The sequence below is a fragment of the Lissotriton vulgaris genome, chromosome 2_1 (genome assembly GCF_964263255.1).
Source record: "Lissotriton vulgaris chromosome 2_1, aLisVul1.2, whole genome shotgun sequence".
Lineage (NCBI taxonomy): Eukaryota > Metazoa > Chordata > Amphibia > Caudata > Salamandridae > Lissotriton > Lissotriton vulgaris.
Window position 1 is genome coordinate 674125601 of NC_141687.1, and position 20577 is coordinate 674146177.

At 43.5% G+C, this 20577-nt stretch overlaps 1 protein-coding gene across 3 annotated transcripts in view; it reads left to right on the forward strand.

Moving 5' to 3' along the window:
- The first annotated feature begins 316 nt into the window (after positions 1-316).
- HIPK3 (homeodomain interacting protein kinase 3) overlaps positions 317-20577 on the forward strand; it is a 565819-nt gene continuing 545558 nt past the window's right edge. The window contains exon 1 of one of the 3 annotated variants that reach the window (XM_086955870.1): positions 317-335. Coding sequence is in view for 2 of the 3 variants with exons in the window: in XM_086955868.1 (XP_086811994.1) it covers positions 1437-1512 (76 nt within the window). In the remaining variant the exon portion in view is untranslated. Of the gene's footprint in view, positions 336-1172; positions 1513-20577 lie in introns of those variants that run through there. The other 2 variants (XM_086955868.1, XM_086955869.1) reach the window with 2 other exon arrangements.

Here is a 20577-nt window from a genome sequence, read left to right on the forward strand (position 1 = left end):
GGTCACCGGACTATGCTGGCAGCAGGTAGCACTGTGGGTCGGGCGTTTTCTTTGTTGAGGTTCAGTCAAACCGACTGCTGTTGACTGAGCCGAGCCCCGACAGACACGCAGCTTTCTCGGCTACTAGACCGACGCCGATAGAGCCGGCAAGTAGCACCTCAGAGCTGCAGCTCCGGGGTAAAAAAGCCAGACCAGGAAGATGGGGCATATCTTACGTGTGACGTAGAAGGCGACCATCTGATTTAGGGGTTAATTACAACTCTAATCAGCAAGGGCTCATAGTAGGACAACACAAGAGAAATAAAATCTGAGAAGCCTATCAGCAAGAAACTCAGGTATTTTTTTCTTCTGTATTCCGTACCGTACATACAAACCAGTTGCGGTTTTGTAAAATTAGTCTTACTATTGAAATTCGACTTCGTTTGCTGACAGAAATAATGTAGTGTGAATGATAAAGGTATCATTGAGAATGGCGTCTAACTGCTTTCTCACTGTCAAACTTGGAAAGAGTTCCTAGTGCAGATGGATTTTCCATTACGTAAGTAGTGACGTCCAGTCAGTACAGGCCTGTTATTGTTGTCTCTTTTCAATGTCTACGGCTGTGACGTCTTGCTAGGAAACAATTTGTTGCTCTGTTCCGAGTCCTTTTTTTTTCTCAGAGAACTAGAGGAAGGACTTGCAACTGGGGAACACCTGTTGCCGGTTTGAAAACCTGGCGACCATCTTGGAAAGTACCTTTTATACTTATTTATACTTTGAGATAAGTGAATAAAATATAGGACATTTTTGAAAACGCAAATGTGTAGAGTTAGATTTCGTTTGGGTGCTTTGTAATTTATAATACTCAATTCACGCCATTGCATTTTATAAAAGTAATTACATTCTTTATTATAATTATATTTACCACGTAATCGGAACGTATCATATCCTTAATTCTTTGTATTGTATTTGCCATTCGGATATTTTGATATTTGCGCTGGTGAGCTTATAATACAAAATAAGTCTTACTATCTTAAAAACGGTCGTGATGTGCTGTATTTTAGAGAATACGACAACACTGAATAGTCTATCGTCTAGTTTCCGGATAGAATAGCTGGTTGAATTACATCGGGGATTGAACTTCTGCCTGGCTTCTTGTTTTCCTATCCCAGAGCATGAGAACACCCCTCCTTGTGATTGGTGTGGCTCTGGGATCGTTTGGTGAGCCTGGCCTGAGAGCGAGCGACATATTAGAATCTCAACGGCAGAGGCTGGAGGAGGCGGTGGGGCTGTAAATGCCAATCCCGCGCACGAGCCATGGGTGACCGGTCCCGCCACACGATAAGCCGTTAGAGAGCCCGTCGGGAGAAGATGAACCCCTGGGAGCCCGGCAAGAGCCGCCGCTTCCCCTACCAGCTCGAGATGGCTGTGGCCGCGGGCTCAGGGGCGCGCTGAGGATGCCGTGGCTGCCCTGCCAGGCGCTCGCATGTCCGGCCCAGCCCTGGACCCTGCACATCCTCATCGTGTATGAAGGTGAGTGTAGGATTCTCCGGGGAGACCGGTCTAAGAAGCGTTGTAACAGCTGGCGGGCTGGCCTTGCCCATTCCTCTCAAGATCGCGAGCACCTAAAGAAACATCGCCTCTTTAAAACAAAAAAGGCTGGCTTAGCGACTTTCCGAGCACTATATAGGCACCTAGTTATGTTACTGCTGGAGCTTACGTGATCTCCCCTTGCTCTCAGTGGTTAATAAGTCACCAGTAAGATAATAGTCGGGTCTCACACTACCTGGCACCACCATATTTACTTCCCGCATCAGGCAAAGTAGGGAGCTTGAAACACCACCACCCAGGCTTTAGAAGCGCAGGGCGCTTCGCCTGACGGCATTGTAATGGTCTGGCTAACTCCCTACTTTTAAGTCCAGGAAAAATTCACGCTGTTCAACAGACACCGTGAGGATCCGTTTTAACTCCAGCGGCCATTCCCGGGTTCTGGTTGTTGTCTCTATGTAGTATAGATATTTTTGAAACTCGCAAGGCACTGTAAAGGATCCTGACTCTCACATCAGACATTTGAATGTCTTTATGCCACTGATTCCTAACGTCGTCAGGATCTTGTTGACTCTTCTCCCAGTATTTTCGATTGCAGACTTGGCTTATCATAATCAACCAAGACGCACGCTGAGAGCCTCTCTGACCGCCTCGTTCCTGAACAGCTTACAAGAGTATTCATATTTGCAAGTCTTTTCTGTGGTTGGGGTGCAAAACCCACCCTGTTTGTTTTGGGCCTGTTTTATAAGACTAACCTTCTTCAGTCTTCATCGTAAACCCTGACATGGCATTAGGTCTTGACTGCCTTATACTGCTTCAGTACATCTTACCATCGTGCATTTCTCGCTCTGTATTGATTGACGTCTGGATCATACAGATGAGTATTTTTTTAGTTTTATTCTGAATGTCTAATTTTACCCCGTGTAGAGCTGTGTTTATTTGACGGGTAAGCAACCTTGGAGACTGCAGCCCATGTCTGCTTGCCTTCAACTGTGTTTTTACTGTAATATATGGACTTCGTGGGCTGTATTTGATTCGTGTTCTATTTTGAATGTACAAGTGTGTGCAGAACATACGTACTGGCGTGTCCTCAGTGTCTGCTGTCTTGAGGTAAGACGTGTCGCGAACAGGGAGGTTCAGTCTGTATTCTACCCGAGGAGGACTGAGCCACCGTGGCAGAGTTGCACAGTTATCTTTTAGATACAATAGATGGCCTTGCTTGTTAGTGCTTATTCTCACCTGGTGACCAAAGGCAGTTTACACTGCGTACGAAGAACTATGCTATTGGCATAAGATCTCGGGGCTGCAGCCCTCAACATTCCTTTCTCTGGCCTGAGGAGGGGCAAGGCTAGACACACGCGCGCACACTGCCGAGCTCAAGGCGGGGGAGGGGGGGGGGGGCTGGGTGAGTTAGTAGCTTGGGCAATTATCGGGGGCGCGGGGCGCACTCATTCAGAGCTTAGTCCTAGGAGGCGGGGAGAGAGTGCAGGAGTGGCTACGTGAGGAGGGGTATAGGGGTGTGGAGAGGCCCGTTACTGTGATTGGTGGTGTAGGCCCTCATTGTGTCTGTTGAAACGTGCGGTGTCGCTTGTGCATAAGGGTGGCTGGGGTAGGGAGTGTTTACTCTTGGCACAGAAACATGTGCAGCTACCGGATTGACGATTCCACTGCTTTTGAGGGTATGCATTGGGGCTCTGTCTAGTCTGTTGTTCAAATGAGTATTGTTTACGGTTCCGCAGGTAGCTGAACCTTTTCCTCCTGCTTGCATCACCAAACACGCCCTCATTGCCCCGTTGGAGGTGGGGAGCGGCGGGTGTTGATGAAAATGATCTGATAGCTTCTGATGGGCTCGCCACAATTCTGCTTCGATAGTTTTCAGTGACACAGCCTTGGCTTAGTCCTCCGGCTTCGCTTTGTCAAACACAGTTGAATGTTTTCCAGCTGACCACAGGCCGTTTATTATGTTGCAGTCACTTCAAACAAACTGTTGTTCAGTCATTGCCTTTGTCCTCGCTCTGATAATGTTGATCTCTCATCAGGCCGAAGCGCGGCGGCCTGTCATGGACTGACTCCTAAGCAAATATGTACTATTTCACAATAACAGAGGCTGCAGTACACAGGCGGTTCGGGAAATTACGTTTGACTTCATTTGCTAAAAAAGTGTTTATGGTGAATCAAGCTGATGTAATTTCACCAACCTCGCCTGATTAAGAGTTTTTGTGTGACTTTTATTTTTAATTATGGGTTCTTACTTTATTTAAGTGGATTAAGATGCAGTTTGAATCTTTAACGCGACATTTTATGTACACCTAAACTCTGACCTATATATGCAAAATTCGTATATATATGGCGTTCAGTTGCTAAAATGCACATGCATAGGGAGATAGTGTTGCCCTACTTTGTTTTAAACTTCTCGTTCGAGGTAAGTGTTACAGACTGCACCCTTTATTTACAGAGCTTTACCTCGATAACTTTGTTTCCGCCATGTGTACGCTTGTTGTGTTTACCAATTAATTCGAAAGTATATATATTTTTTTCTGGGAGGGTCGTTTGAGAACTGCTCCGATGGCTTCTTCATACCAGGTTTCTAATGCAATTCGCAACTGTAGTCAGGCGTTTTTGCTATAGAATGAACACCTTTACAGACTCTGGGCTAGAAAACGTAATTTTTTTCTGCCACCCAGGGCTTTCTTCCTATTTCGAATTGCGGAGACATGTAAAATGTACAGGAAGTGCATTTTAATGAGTGGCTGATTTGTTAGCTTAAAAAAAGAACTGTAGATTTTAGAATGATTACACCGTTCCATGGTATTATAGATGGATGAATTTCCCAACCGATCTATTTTAAAAATATCAAGCCTCAAAATTATCTTAACACTGGTGCGATGGACCTACTTATCAACCATGTCTTCTGAGGCAATAAAAAATGCTACCTTCTCTGCGTTGTCCTATATCAAGTATTTATTTCTGCCAGCATTCTTTAATTGCTTCAAAGTGAATACACGGATTGTAAAAACCATCATCTGTTGGTTAATCGGAGTATGTCCGTTATGTTTGCAACTGGAAATTCTATTCATCTTAAACCTTTTGCTTCCAGTACATCGGCCATCATTTTAATATAACGGATTGACTAGGACAAAGTTATTTTGCTTGTTTCTCCGTAGTTCATGCAGAGTTTATTTTCAAATCATACACTCTTGTCGTCTTGTAGCAATGTGTAGTGCACATGTGCCTTTCTTATTTTATTATATCAGCATTTGTAAATTCCTCATATTAAACGCAAAGTACCATTACACACAGTGAGACGCATACAACCAGGCATGCTAACTAAACAGCATTTTAAGCTCACCCAAACTCCTGGTGATCAAACACAATCAGCCGGAAATCAGTCTTTGGTGAACTTAACAAGAGTAGTGCATTAAGTACTGAAGACTGCAAAAACTTATTTAGATCTACAGTGTTCAGCACTTCTAGTAGAAATGTTTGCTAGTGGAAAGTCTATTGCATACACAAAATATCTATGATGCACAATCTTGTAAGCTAAGAAGGTGTTTATGTAAGGTGGATGTGCCAACTTCTGTTACTATTACAAATATCCAGTCATTGTGTAGTGAGATTGACAGCCTGCATGCTAGCTGCTAAAGGATGGTTTTGCATGTCTTCACTGAGTCCAAAGAAGGGGTAAACAATTGGACATTGGTAGGTCTATAACCCGCTTTTTCCTTGGCCCTCCTTGCATCGAAGTGGCTCATTTATCTGCCCTTACAGTAGCTCAGGGTACCCTTTTATTTTTTATTTTTATTTTTTACTTGAGTGGCAATTGAATATGACAGACCTGCCTAGCACCTCATCAGGTGATTGTGCACCGTACCCTTTAATATTTCCCATCATGAATGCTTGCACGCAGGCAAGGTTCACCCTAACTCCTCAAATCTCTAGCTCATTTATCTATAGTGTATCATCAAAAACGCCCTGATTCTGAGTGGGTTGGTAAATTCCATTCCATGTGTAAACATTGTACCCTACCTTAAAAGTGACTTTTAGAAATATGACTGATTATGGGCTCCTATATGAAACCTGCCCAATTATGAATACCCTTCACTCCATTTGTCTTTGAGTTGTGACTATCTTGCATCTCATTGAAGTTTTGACAAAGTTCGACTTCTTATTGTCTGAAATGAAACGTGTCAGCTAAAGCATTCACATCACTGAAAGCAATTAAAGATACGTTTATCCATATCTTAAGTGCCTCAGATTGGTTCACTTTATTATTGGATCCTGTTATGGTGTGCTGCATTATCTTAATTTTTCATTGTAAGAAAGACTGTGAATTAGAGTCAAACCTAGAGACCAGCACCTAATATAAATAACATTTGATTCCAATCAATGTGATACATAGTTAATTGCAGGAAAGGAGTCTGATTTGCAAGCACACCGCACGAGCTGAAATTTAGCACAGGGATTTGGAATGTCCAGTTTTTGTTATTGCACCTGTGATGTTTTACTCTGACAGGTTTCGGCAAACATGCCAACCTTTATCTGGAAGGAGATATTTGCTAAAAAATCATAACATAGAGTTTGATGCAATAAATATTAACTCTACATGTTAAGCCATATTTTTCCTCCAAAACTTGGAATAGGAGGTATTTGTTATACCTGGTAAGTACCTCACACAAGCGTATTGGTATTTACCTTCAAAACTACTTCGCTATGCCTACCGATAATTCATAATGCAGGTTAGACTTACCTGCTGCAAAGAGTATTCTTCCACAGTCCAGCCAGGGCTGTTAGATCAGGTGTGTAGGCTATTTTCGTCATGTGGCTCATTCACCAGACTAGAATGGGCAGTCAGGCTTTTACCCACCTTGTTTCCGTCCACTGGAATTACCCTCTGTTGAAACTGTGACTTAGAGCCTCATCCTGTTTAGGAAGCTTCTTAAAAGCTTGTTTTTTTTCCGAACCAGTCCTTATTCCTTTTCCGTCTCTTAGTAGGTCTTTCTTATTCTTTGCTTGTTCAGGTTTGTGCCAGGAAATCCCTTTGGGGATGAGTGTGTGCAATATAAATCCCTTTTACATAAAATAACACTGTTAAATAGCTCACCTTGGGGTAATGGTATTTGCTGGGCACTCCCTATTGCACGGCATTAGAAATAGAAGCCCTTAGCAAAAGTTACTTGTGGTGTGTCAGATATATCTGATTTATCTCAAAAATTGAACTGAAATCAAACAAAATAAAAAAGGAGAAAAACAGTACTATTTGAATGTAACATGCTACTATGATGCATTTCTTGCCACAAATTACATGCACGTTACTTAATAACAACACATCTATACCAGACTAGTGGTACGACTTCTAATTGTGTGTCAGATCAATAAAATAAGGAGTTTGAAACATATTCCTGGTTATCAACACCATTTAGTGGACAAGGTAGTACTGTGGTGGTAGAGCTGCTGTAGCTTTACATATATCTTATGTTCACAAACGTCAGTCAAATCAGTTGACATTCATTTTCATAACATATACCATGGTTCTCTACCATTTTCTGTAATAAGAGCTACTTCTGCTCGATACAAATTAGCCCGTGTTATTAATATTAAAGTTATAGTGATCGCTAAGACCAGATTACATTAGTAGCCATCCCATGCAAGATTACTAGCAGTGATAACTTCGGTGCATTGGAGAGAGTTACCTGCTGCGTTGTAAAGAAACAACCTTTTCAGTTGGAATGCCTTTACACGTATGATACCTAACGCCCACAGCTGTAATGCCACTGACACCAAGGTAATGTGTATGCCAGTGTCACAAAATGTATAACTTCAATACACGCTTTGAATATATTTTTCAAATTCAGCTGTTTTTGTCCAAATATCAGCATATGAGTTAAGAAAGTACAGATTTTCGTCTTGAGCATGCTTTTTTTATTTAGATACACATATAATAATTCAACCAACTAGCTTTTAATTTAGTAGGCTGGGCTGCAAACAGGAAAGCTACTTGCAAGTAGATGCACATCTAATACTAGCTCACAAGCTGCTTGTTGGAGAGCCTGATGTATGCAGATAAAGCCCGTCACACATTATGCTTTTGAATACTTTCTAGATGACTCAATTTATTCTTGTGCAATAATTCTTAGTCAAGTTATTTGATCAAACCTTCTACAGTAGGAACAGTGCAAATAAATGAGTGGCTGCTTTACTCTGCCCATTTGCCGTCTGATATTTGAGGCAGCAGACCAGCAGTAGGAATATTTTTCTATTTAAAAAAAAAAATCACAGAACTTTGCTGCAACTGTAATGAAATTGGAAACGACCAATCTAGGTGCAGCAGACTGCATTAGTGAGTGGGTACTTTGTTTTTATATCCCCAGCTGTGATGCGATATGTGATCCTACGTTGGAACTAGGCGGATGCATCTAATAGCCAGCATTTCCAAGATGAGACATATGCACACACTCTGAAGAAAACTAAGGTTAAAGTAATGTTCTAGTTGGAGTAAATGTTCAATAACAACAAAGTTTTAAACTCTAAAAACCATTGACATTCATCTGTTGTATTTATCTCGGAAAACTAACTTGTAACATAACTGTAACTTGCGACCTCTGCCATGCATAGTTTTCTCATCCGTTATTTAATTGTGAATTTTGCAGTGATATCAATGATGTCATAAAATATGTTGTGTGTGATGTAAATATATGGGGTAATTAGCAGTGCATGGCAACGACACAAGTGTTACTTGAGATAAATATAACTATAACTGGTAAATTTCAGGGTTTTTTATTTATTTATTTTGAAAGTTTTATATAGCGCGAACAAGATCTTTGCAGATATCAGAGCGCTTTACAGACGAAGGTAATAGCATGTGAGTACATAACAATTAGGGTGGGGAAGGTACATGTGGGAGCATAGTCACTCAACAGCATAGTCAGATCAGACAGATAAATCAATGATACAAGTACAAATAAGTAATAGCGTAAACAATTAGGAAGGTCAATAATACAAGTCATACAAAAATGCAAAAAAAGAAAGAAAAATCAGCAGAACTGAATGGTACAGCGACTGTAAATATCATACCCAGTAATAATTCAAGTGTATTTAGCCATGAGGATAGCTTTTACTTCTTTCTTAAAAAGTATGGTGGAGGAGATGAGCCTGGTTTCAGGGGGGAGTGAGTTCCAGATCCTAGGTGCCATTCCTGAGAAGGAGCGCTTATAGGTTTTTTCCTTGCGAAATCTTTGGGGCTTTAGCAAGAGATTGTTTGTGCCTCTAGTGTTTCTGGAGCCTCCAGAAATCGTCAGCTTCTGAGCGAGGTATCCAGGTGAGCTCAGGTGGACAGCCTTGTGCGTCATGCAGGCGATTTTAAGATGTATTCTGGCTTCAAAAGGCAGCCAGTTCAGGCATTTCCGATCAGGGGAAATGTGTGAATGTTTTTTTGATCCAGTGATGAGTCTTGCTGCGGCGTTTAGAGAAGCTCTTATGGGTGCCGTAGTAGTTAGGGGGGATGCCGCAGAGGGCGATGCTGCCGTAGTCTATTTGAGGGATGACTAGTGCTTGTACCGCAGTATGGAAATCTTTGGCTGGAAGGAAGGGTTTGAGTTTCCTTAAGGTATTGATCTGGTAGTTCGCACCCTTAGTTGCTTTGTTGATGTGTTCCTGCATGTTGAGGTTGGTGTCGAGTGTTATGCCTAAAGATTTTGCTGAGTCCACGATGGTAGGATGAACATTGAGTGCCGTTAGGTGTTTAAGCCAAATTTGAGCGGTAGTGATTGTCGCGGGAGGTGAGATCAGGAGGAACTCTGTTTTAAGGGCATTGAGTTTGAGATGATTAGCGGCCAGCCATGATTGGGTGCTTCTGATCGTTGAATTCAAGAGCATAATGTCTTTGGGTGATTGTAGTTTGAGATAAAGTTGGGTGTCATCGGCGTACATGTGGAAGTGAACATTGGATGCTTGTAGCGAGGTGGTGAGCGGCTCCATAACTAGGTTAAACAAAGTAGGGGATAGGGAGGATCCTTGTGGGACGCCTAGCGATACAGGTATTGGCGAAGACATCAAGTTGTTACTCTTGAATTTCTGCGATCTGTTGTGTAGAAAGGACGTGAACCACTTGAGCACAGTTCCAGATAGACCCATTCTTGTCTTTAATAGATCGAGTAGATTCTCATGTTTGACGGTGTCGAATGCAGAAGAGAGATCAAGAAGGATGAGGAGGCAGGTATCGTTTTGATCTAGGATTTGGAGGGCGTCGTCAATTATGTGAGTCATAGCCGTTTCTGTACTGTGGTCTGCTCTGAAGCCTGATTGAGGGTTGAGTAGATCAAACTGATTGATGTGTTTAGTCAATTGTATTTGTGCGCATTTTTCCAACAGTTTGGCAAGAGTCGGAATATTGGTAATGGGACGGTAATTATTTAGATCCGAGGGGTCGGCTGAAGGTTTCTTTAGTAGAGGAGTGACTTGTCCAACTTTGAGGGAGTCGGGGATTGCCCCTTGTTGAAGAGAACTGTTGATGATTTTAGTCCAGAGTGGGAGGAGCGACGGGGTAAGGTCTTTGACAGCGTTGGCAGGAAGGGGGTCCGAGAGGTGATTGGCTGGTTTCACAGTGCTGAGCAGTCTACCAATTTCTTCTTCCGAATAGGTGACAAAGAATGACCATGTAGCATTGTTTTTTGGTTCAGTGGGAGCTGTGCAGTGGAGTTTGGGGTAAAGACTTATGTCAATGAGGAGATCGTTCTTTATGTTGTCGGTTTTTTGGGTAAAGAAAGAGGCGGAGTCTTCACAGGTGGGTGCTTCGCCCAAAGTGCTGAGTGGTTGAGGTTGTTCCTTGGACTGGGTTCTGATTAGCTCAAACAGCTTTCTCGGACAATTTTTGGCTTGGTCGAGCTGACGGCTGAAAGTCTGATTTTGAGCGTTTTATTTTCCTGAAGTAGGCATTTCTCTTTTTCTTCAGCGTTTTTAAATGCAGTGCGGAGGGGGCTGATCTCCAGGTGCGCTCTGCCATTTGCATGGCCCATCTATCGTCATTGAGACTCCCGTCGTACCAAGGATTGGACATTTTTGTGGAGGCTCTTTTTAGCTGCATGGGTGCAGCTTCATTAACTATAGAGGTCATAGCGTTGAGATAGTGATCCGTCAAGGATTGGACATCCGTAGCGCCGGTAGGAGGAAGTAGAAAGTTGCAGCTGGTGGGGGGGTGGGGGGGGGGGGGGGGGGGTAGAGAATTTGAGTTGAGTTTTTTCAGGTCTCTTTTCCAGACTTTGGGCTTGATGGATTGAGCCTGGTTAAATTTGACTTTTTCATTGATGAAGAATGTGACAATATGATGATCTGACCAGTCACAGGGTTGGATAGATTCGAGTTGGATAGAGTCCTCTTTGCAGATAGGCTCTATCCTCGACCTTTTCTCGTGTGTCGGGCTGTTGCATATTTGGGTGAAGTCCAGGGCGTCGAGGAAATTTTTAAGACTATTTACCACCGCGTCATTATGATCATTCCAGTGGAGGTTGAAGTCACCAAGGTATGACAGACAGCAATGCCCCTGCACTATACAATTTCAGTTAATTCTTAGTAATACTGGTATCAGTAGAAGTGGTAAAAGTATTAGAGCACATCAACATAATAGGTCAAACTTCGAGAATAAAAAAACATAGGTTGACATATATTAGTACAGAAACGTTCTTTTCTTGGTGTAGTATTTCTGTTTATTGTTCCTTTGCATAGGCCAACACGTGTTTCATCGCAGGGAACAGACTGCGAATCTTCAGGGCCTCACCAGTGATAGGCGAAAATGCATAAATTAGAGCACCCGGTAGGGGCATTTCATGGAATCCTATATTCGGAGTTCCACGGAGTATGAATTCGAACTCAGCGGGATTTTGATGAATCTCGATTGTTTGTTATTCGAGTGGTAACCGGGAGGAGAAACAAATGTTGGTACCAAAGTATCGGCGGGTGCACCTAGCTGGTACCGGTCTCCCTCTAATACTTTTACCACTTCTACTGATACCAGTATTACTAAGAATTAACTGAAATTGTATAGTGCAGGGGCATTGCTGTCTGTCGTTATTTGTGTGGATCTTTTTGGTCCATCCCAGAGCGGTTGTGAGGGATTACCGTTCGCCTCATTGCCTATACTGATTACTTACTGTCACCATTACCTTGCGGCCACTCAGGTTGTGCGCCTAGAAATTCTGGAATACCTAAAAAACCTCCCAGTTGTGTAAAGCCACCAAGGTATATTTGTGTGAGTTGTCGCCCGGAATTGGTTGTGATCAAATCCATGATTTGTTGCGAGAAGGTAAGGTTGTCCCCTGGTGGGTGGTAAATGCCGTGAAGAGAGCATATCGGTTTGCCCCCACTGATAATATCGAGGCAGATGTATTCACAGGAGGCTGGGGAGGGTAGGGAGGGAGAGGTTACTTTCAGGACAGAGGTTACTCCTGTGTATACATGCGATTCCACCACCTTTTTGACCAACCCTGTCTAGTCTAGTGATGTGGTAGTTGGGGGGAACCAGTATGTCCATTATAGGTGTAGAGGATTCAGTTAGCCAGGTTTCAGTCATGATGATTAGGTCAAGGTCCAGTGTTAAGATGAGGTCAGCGATTGCGGAGGAGTGCCTAGAGGCCGATCTGCAGTTGATGAGGGTGCATTTGAGACTGGGTGTGTCGAGGGTGGAAGGGGGTTCTAGGGAGAGGGGGACTTTTCTCAGATTGCTAAGGATAGAAATTCTATTGTTTAGAGTGGGGGGTCTAAGGGGATTTGGATGGATTGTTGGAATGGCGCGGAAGGTGGTGGGTAAGTTGCAATGGGGAGCTGGGTCGTAGGAGCGGAGGAGGGTGACTGTGTCGAGGTCCGATAGTGGGTTGCAGGAGCGATGGGGACGGTTTTCACGATTGCGAACAGGGATTGAGGTCCAGCGCGCGGGGCGTTGAGTGGGAGCGACAGCTGACCAGGTGGAGGTCCTGTTGTGATGGGTGGTGCTGGTGGAGTGTGTGCCGAGTAATTGTTTAAAGATGTGAATGTCTTCTTTGAGCTTGAGGAGGGTGGTGGGTGAGGAGTGACGCATGCGTGCAGAGTAGTTGTTTGATGATGTGAATGTCTTCTTTGAGCTGGAGGAGGGAGGCCATAACGTAGTCTGGTGTGGGATGTGTGTTGGCGGTGGGGGTGGGAGGGTTGGGGGCGGATGACCTAGGGGGGAGGTTGGTGGTATGGAAGAGGGTATTGGTGGTAGGCGGAGGGTGCATGGTGGAGGATGGGCATGTTAGTGGTGAAGGGGGCGCATGTAGGGTAGTGGGGGGTGAGAATGGGGGGTGAAATGTTGTATACGGTTCTTTTTTGATGAGGCGGAGTTGAGTTGAAAGAGGCAGCTTGTTCTGTGTGCTTAGTCAGTGGGTGGAAGTGGGGACTGAGAATGGGGGGGGGATAAAGGGTGGGGTTTGTCTGTGTGCGTGTCGATCTGGTGCTGAACTAGGTTAGGCGGATTGTGGGTGGGAGCTGTGGTGTCATGGGTGAAAAGAATGGGAGTGTGGGCTGGTGTACTGGGGGAGGGGGTACGGCTGGTGTATGTGGGGGACAGATCTATGCCTGTGACTGAGGGGTGCGGGGTAGCAACAGTAGATGGGTGCATGACTAAGGTGCCGGTGGTAGAGGAGAGGTGCGCCTCGTTTTGTGGCTGAGCTGGGTTAGAGGCGTTGTGGTTGGGGGCTGTGGTGTCAAGGGTGAAAGGAATGGGAGTGGTATGAATGAAGGTCAGGGTGTTGGTGGGGGGGAGGGGGTGCGGCTGTTGAGTGTGGGGGAGTGTTCTAAGTCTGTGATTGATGAGTGTGAGGTGGCTGCGGTAGATGGGTGGATGACGACGGTGCCGGGGGTGGAGGAGAGGTGCGTGTCGTTTTGGGGCTCGGCTAGGATGGAATGGTTATTGTTGTGGGCTGTGGAGTCAAGGGTGATCGGACTGAGAGTGCTATGAATGGGGGTCCGCGGATTGGAGAGGTGCTGTATGAAAGTGGGGAACAGGTTGTCTAGTAGTTCCAGGTTCCTGTCTGTGGATTGGATTGGGACAATCCCGTTGTTATAGATAGTGATGGTGGTTCTGCCTGAGAAGAGTTGGGATGGAGTGATGGAGAGTGTTCGGCCATGAGCGGATTTCCTGGAGTTGGAGACGGTGAGTAAAGAGAGGAACGTTTTTCTCCATTGGGCTCTGCGTGTGGTGTGAAAGATCATATCAGTGTTTACGGCACCATTGACCGGTGAGAAGTAGGTGTCTGCAAAGGGAGTTTCAGGGTGAGATCTCAGTAAGTTGTGTTTAAAGCGTTTAGCGGCTTTTTTGGTGAGTGAGAGTGGGTAGTTGATTCTATGTGTGCTTGCCGATGAGCTCCATGTTGGGATGACGGAATAGGTAGGTGTGGGCGGGCGCCCAGTAATAGACTGTTGTAGTGTGGTGGGTGCGGGTTGCACAGATGTAGGGTGCACAATAATGATATACGGGAGCACAATACAGGCGCCTACACTAAAAACCAGTTGCCTGGAACAACAATGACACTAGTGAGCAACCAAAGTATATGAGGTAATAGTTGGTGCATACAGGAATAAAACTAGGAATGGGAGCAGGTTACATAAATGTAACAGGTCTATGTGAGCAATTAGTCGGTGCGTTACAGGAGTAAAAAGTGAAGTCGGTTGCAAACGTGTACAGAGTACAATGTAGTTATAATACTGACGATATACTAGCAGTTTAGAGTTTAAAACATTACATTGTTGCTGAACATTACTTTAAACTTTGTTTTTTTGGGTGTATTTCTAGTTTTTTTTTTCATAGACCTAGATTAATATTTATCATGTGTAAATCTAGCCGCATTTGGCTGAAGCCAAGCCCTGCGGCCGGTCTTCCAAATGCAGCAAACCGAGTCTTCGCCGAAAGGCCTGGTCTGCACCAGGTCCTGTGGCTAACCCCCACAAAGGCAGCCAACCGCCACAGTGCCTTCTGCTGTGTGTGGCGGAGGGGTTGGTCACAGGGCCTGCCCCTGGGGACCCCCTTCCCCAGTTTATTTACTTTTGAGTGGAGCTTGGCGGTGTGCCCCTCTCACCAGATCCATCCCCAATGGCCATACATATTTTAAAGGGATGGAGGAGTCGCGTGCCCCCGAATCTTATTAGACTCTGGGGACTCCATCTCCCAGGGTTTTTTTCTAAACTGAAGGGAAAGGGTCTGTGTGACCCCTCTCCCTAAGCCTTATTAGGCCCTGTGAACCCCATACCCCACGGCATTTTATTTAATATAGGGGAAGCCCGCATGGCCTCCGTCCCTGAGCCTTATTAGACCCTGGGGACCCTCACTCCCCGGAAACGCTTTTTGAAATTTATGGAGGGGGAGGGGCGCGTGGTCCTCCTCTCAGAACCTTCTTGGGCCCTGGAGACCCCACCCTCGGGGCCACTACTAAAACTGACGGGGAGAGGGGGCCGCACAGTCCCCTCCTCAAGCCATTATCAGCCCGGGGACCCCTCCCACAGGGCCCTCATTATTGAAAGGTGGGTGCCTACCCAGAGCACCCGCCATAGACTTGTTGGAAGCTGCAGGGGAGCTCCAAGGCCCTTGCAGCCTCAGCTCGCTCCTCTCATTCAGCGGGAGCCGGCATTGCTTCCTCCCGCAGGTAGCAGCTATTAATGCTGCTTTCTCACGGTGGGAGCAATATTTTGATGATTCCCTGCTAGCACAGAAACAGATCAAAAGTCTGGTCCCAGCTGACTGTAGCATTTTTAAAGCTCCCACCCGCTTGGAGCAGACTTTGTGTTTGTTGCCTCTTGGCAGGAGCTTTAAAAGTACCCATGTCCAGGTGGACAAAACACAGGTTTCCCTGCCTGCGCCAGTGTGGGCAGGGAAACGGCTATTTCCCAGGGATGTGCTCCCCGGGACATAAAGTGTGAACTAGCTTCGGGGAATCGGGTCCTCTGGGACAGTAATGGCCCAGGGAGGGTTGGGGGGGTTACGTCCTCTCCTTTCAAGAGATTAGCAGCCCTAGTGAATGGTGCCCAGGGGCAGAAAGTGGCCTGGGGAGGGGTCAGTGTGCCCCCCTCAAAAAGACATCAGATGCCGACACCACAATCGATTTGGAAAGGGGGCCCCTGGGTTGGGGTCCCTGGGGCCGAAATCGGCCTGGGGGAGGGAAATGTTGCCATGGAATCACAGATACTCCACAAATTTGCAGCGAAATTAAAAAAAGAAATCAACCGTTTTTGCCCCATGAGGTCCCTCTGGGACCCCACCACCAGGCCACAGAGATCGGGGTATCCCTACCCTGCCCCCTAATGTATTTTTTTGTTTGTTTTTGTTAAGACTCAGGACTGAGTTTCAAGTCCTAAGTTGGCTGCCACCACTTTCTTGTTGATGTGGTGGATGCCAATCTGATTTACACCACATCACAAAAAACCTCTTACTGGACCAAGATGTAGCTTTCTCCCCAAGTTTGTGCAAATCATTTCCGCTGTTTAGGCTGTAGAGGTCTAATTATTATCGAAAAATGAATCGGGTAAATGCGTTATGGGACACTTTTTTTCTGGTCACCAGCTTGGCGGATCACCTCGTAACTTTCCACATGCAAACTAGTAAAAAAGGAGCCGTTTTTTGGATAGTTTCGTGGAGGTTTGTAAGTTATTTGCGACCCAAATGCATTTCCTATAGAAACACGATCCTAACTAGTGTGTGTGTGTGTATATGTATATATATATGTATATATATATGTATATGTATATATATATATATATATATATATATATATATATATATATATATATATATATATATATATATATATATATATATATATATGTTTCCACACACCTCCGTGATTCCCCCAAAGGTCAAAAAAGGACGGCACTCCAAATCGATGTTCAACCAAAGTGGTTTATTGGCAGACCCCCCTGCCCCCTTGACATACGCGTTTCACCTATTTGGCTCCCTCAGTGTCAGCCATACATTGTGCATACCGCCATTAAATCCCCTACCACTCCCCAGAACATAGAAAGTGAATTAGTGCTCGCCTAGATGTTTTGCGGCGGCCATGTTCAAACGTGCAAATTCACATATCGTTTGTAACATTGTTTACAGTTTTAACAAGGGGATAAATGGCATTTGGAAAAAGTGCTGGTGCAAAAGTTCATTAAACATAAAAATCTTAAAAACAAGGGTTGAGTGACAGGGCATATTATCAAATAATATCTATTATACATGTATTACATCCACCTTGCATAATGCATTTTCCTTTTAACCATTTCCACGAGTGAAAATTGAGATTATTTACAGATAGTTCATATATATACATGATTGTGCCCTAAATGGGCTCGGTGGACAGTTGATATATTTACCCTGTTAACCAACACACAAAAAAATAATATATATATATATATATATACACACACACACACACATACACACACACACACCAGCAATTCCAACCACTTCCGTTTGGACGGCGAAGCAGGAACTCAGACCGACCACAGCATTCAGGCAAGGTAAAGTTTTATTTTTGTTCTTCAATAGCCAGCAAGACGCTGTTCGGGCTTCAAGAGCCCTTGATCACATTCAGCTATATGGGTGGTACTTTACACTTTTTATTTTGGTGCTTAACACAGTGCACGCCCCTTCACAGGTGATCATTCAGGTCATGTGATCATGAATAGTAACAACAGACTATGGCGAATACCTGCTGTATGAGTTAAACTTTCTGCCTAAAATGCATTAACATAAATTGACAAATATGGCACTTATTAAAAACGTGCGATCATATTGTTAAAAGAACATCTTACAGTGTCAATACTGTTATTCAAATAATGTTATTTAACAATTTTTAGCTGGATAAATCCAGTATGTTGTAAACACATCTATATTTGTCCACTGTGGAGATGAATATTTGTCGTATATGGATATTTTTAAACTCATCATATTATGTTGAGCAACTTATTAAACCCAAATTCGTATTATCTGTGTAAATATGCAAAAAAAGTGCTATGGTGCTTTTTTTCCATGTGTCTAGTGCAAATTTCATAACGTGCTACTAAATATGTGCAAAGTTAAGCCAACAATAAATATAAAGTGCATCTACATAAATATGTACATTGACAAACTCAATAGATAGATTTATATTTCTCAAAGGAGAAGAAGATAGACGTTCTTGTAAAACAGTGTCTGTTAGGACAATGGGCCAATGCTTCCGTACAATAGTTCTAATTTTTCGTTCCTGTCTGGAGTACGTGGTGATTAATCTAGGGCTGTCAGAATTTTCATTCCTATCTGTTACTTTGTTGCTTTCCTTATTAAACATACTAGATCTTGGGCGCTCTTGAGCTTTTCTAATAGCGTCATTGATGATTTTATCACTGTACCCCCTATTGCTGAGTCTAACCCGCATTTCTTCTTGACAGGTCTTTAAATCCTCATCATTACTGCATATGCGTTTTAGTCTGAGGATTTCTCCATAGGGTATGTTAGCCAACAAATGCCTAGGATGTGAACTATTTGCATGAAGCGTTATATTTCCTGCCGTGGGTTTTCTAAACATTGTGCTTTCGAGTCTGGAGTTTACAACATGGAGTCTAACATCTAAAAAATCGATTTGTGTCTTATGAATGTGTGATGTACCACTTCAAATTTAAGCCATTGATGTTGATGTCTTCAATAAATTTTTGTACTGATGCGAAGTCACCTCGCCATATTAAGAAAACATCGTCAATGTATCGGTAATATGTGGATACATTCTCCTCCTAACTGTGCGAGGTGTTTGCGCCTGAGGGCCCGTTCCTCCCACCAGCCAACGTGTAAACAGGCGTAGCTGGCGGAAAAACAGGCCCCCATGGCAACACCTCTAAGTTGTTTGAACAGGACATTATTAAAGAGGAAGAAATTATTATTGAGGCACCAACGAATGAGTTCAATGATGACTTTATTATGGGCATAGAGCTCGATCGGTCGTGTTGATAGAAAATATTTGACTGCTTCTAGGCCTTGCGTGTGGTCTATTCTTGTGTGTGTGTGTGTGTGTGTATATATATATATATATATATATATATATATATATATATATCTATCCACAAGTTACCTTGAGAGAAGCCACACACGCAGGAAAAGCACACCGCATCTCCGGCGGCATTGAAGGCCGCAGATGAAACGCTCTTTCAGTTGGCCATACACGTTTCGGGCTATTAAGCCCTTGTTCACTGGCACATTATGGAGACCGAGTGGAGTGTAAGAAACATCTTTTATTAGAAATACGGAGTACCGCCCCAGTGGGTGTGCCCGATGGCATGCTGGTTGTCGTAGTCCAAAATTGCTGCCATCCAATGACTCCTCTGTTCTTTAACCAAGTGGCCCCCTGACTCTGTTCCAAAACAATACAAATTCCTGATTAGGTGAAGGCGCAACAAATGCCACTCAGCAATGTCAGTATCTCTGTAGGCGAGGCATCCTGCGTCCTAATGAGCGTCGGTCTCTACCAACATTCTGGGTCGGCATCAATGAGGTTATCCCTACAGGATGGTGAAACACTCTATGAAAAGGGCCTGGTATTATGATAGACAGGCTCTATTGGAACCAAAACTGAAACACAATACTGATGCTGATTCAGTCACCTGTGTCACTACATTTGGATCTGATTCAAATGCAATTAAAAAGATAATAACAAAGAATTGGCATCTCATACAAAAAGTTGAACCACAACTTCCAATACCTCGGTTTGCTTTTAAAAGGTCACGTAATTTGAGGGACCATCTTGTAAATGCATATAAAGAACCCACAGTTGGCACAATCCAAAACTTATGCGGACTGACACCCGTGGTGGGACACTTTCCATGTGGTTCATGTGTAGCATGCCACACAACTGCAGTGGTAAAAATGTGTTGTATAAATAGAAAAAATTGGGTGATGCGCCGGCACACACGTTGTTTAATGCGAAATGTAATCTATTGTATAGAATGCCCGTGTGCCCTATATTATAAAGGAAAAACGACACGAAGTAAAAAAGAGAATTACGCAATATCAGTCCCGGATAAGATGTAAAGTGGACACAGCCCCCATGGTGGAACATTATATCAAAAAACCATATTCTCCGAGTGAAATGAAATTGTTTGTGTTGGAAACTGTTGAACAATCAAAAAGGAGACCTGCTATAAGGACGTAGCACTGTTTCAGTGACCACTCCAATATAGCCGCTATTAAACGGTCATGATCACGTGTTTACTTTTGGGTCACCTGATCGGACCCCTGGGAATCTGAAATAGTAGGAAGACGCCGGAAACAATGGTTTGCTTTATAGGACCAGAGAATTTGTGCCAATAATTTTTGTGAGTATTGCAATATTATGATAGTTTCAACCCAGTGGGTGCATGACAGAAAGGGGCATGACCACTGAATGTGTGTATATATATATATATATATATATCTATATATCTTGGTTTTATACACATTGGTTTATGGGAGAGTATTGGCTTTTAGTACCAGCGGTGAGGTGTTGGTTTAGATGTATGTATTATCGAGCACTGGGTATGGCAGTATCACCTAATTGAGTGTGAGCAGACGATTTATATCATGTTCTCAAGGGTTTTTATGAACATAATTGATTACGCTTATGTTGTTTTGTAATAGATTCATGGTGCAACGCATGTCCTGATGATGGTCTCGATGAATGGCTATATGTGAGACCGAAACGTCGACGATACTGACGCTTTTTTGTATATATTGTCGTCATTTAATGGATTTCAAATTTGTATATAGTTGCCAAATGTATGTATGGTTTATTTGTAAATACTGTCCATAAAGCGAGAAAAATGTGTCCAAATGTACTGCATTTGTAAAAAAAAAACTGAGTAGCAGTACTAATTTACGTTGCCATACATGAATGGATATATGGAACAATATCTATACAAATGAAAAAGTATATGTTTTGAAAAAAGTGATACATAAAAAAATTATTTTTGATAGAATTGACTCTTGAGTACTGTGATTTCATGTTCACTAGTGTGACAAATTTCAAATTATAAATAGTGTAAAATTATTCCTTTAGGAAC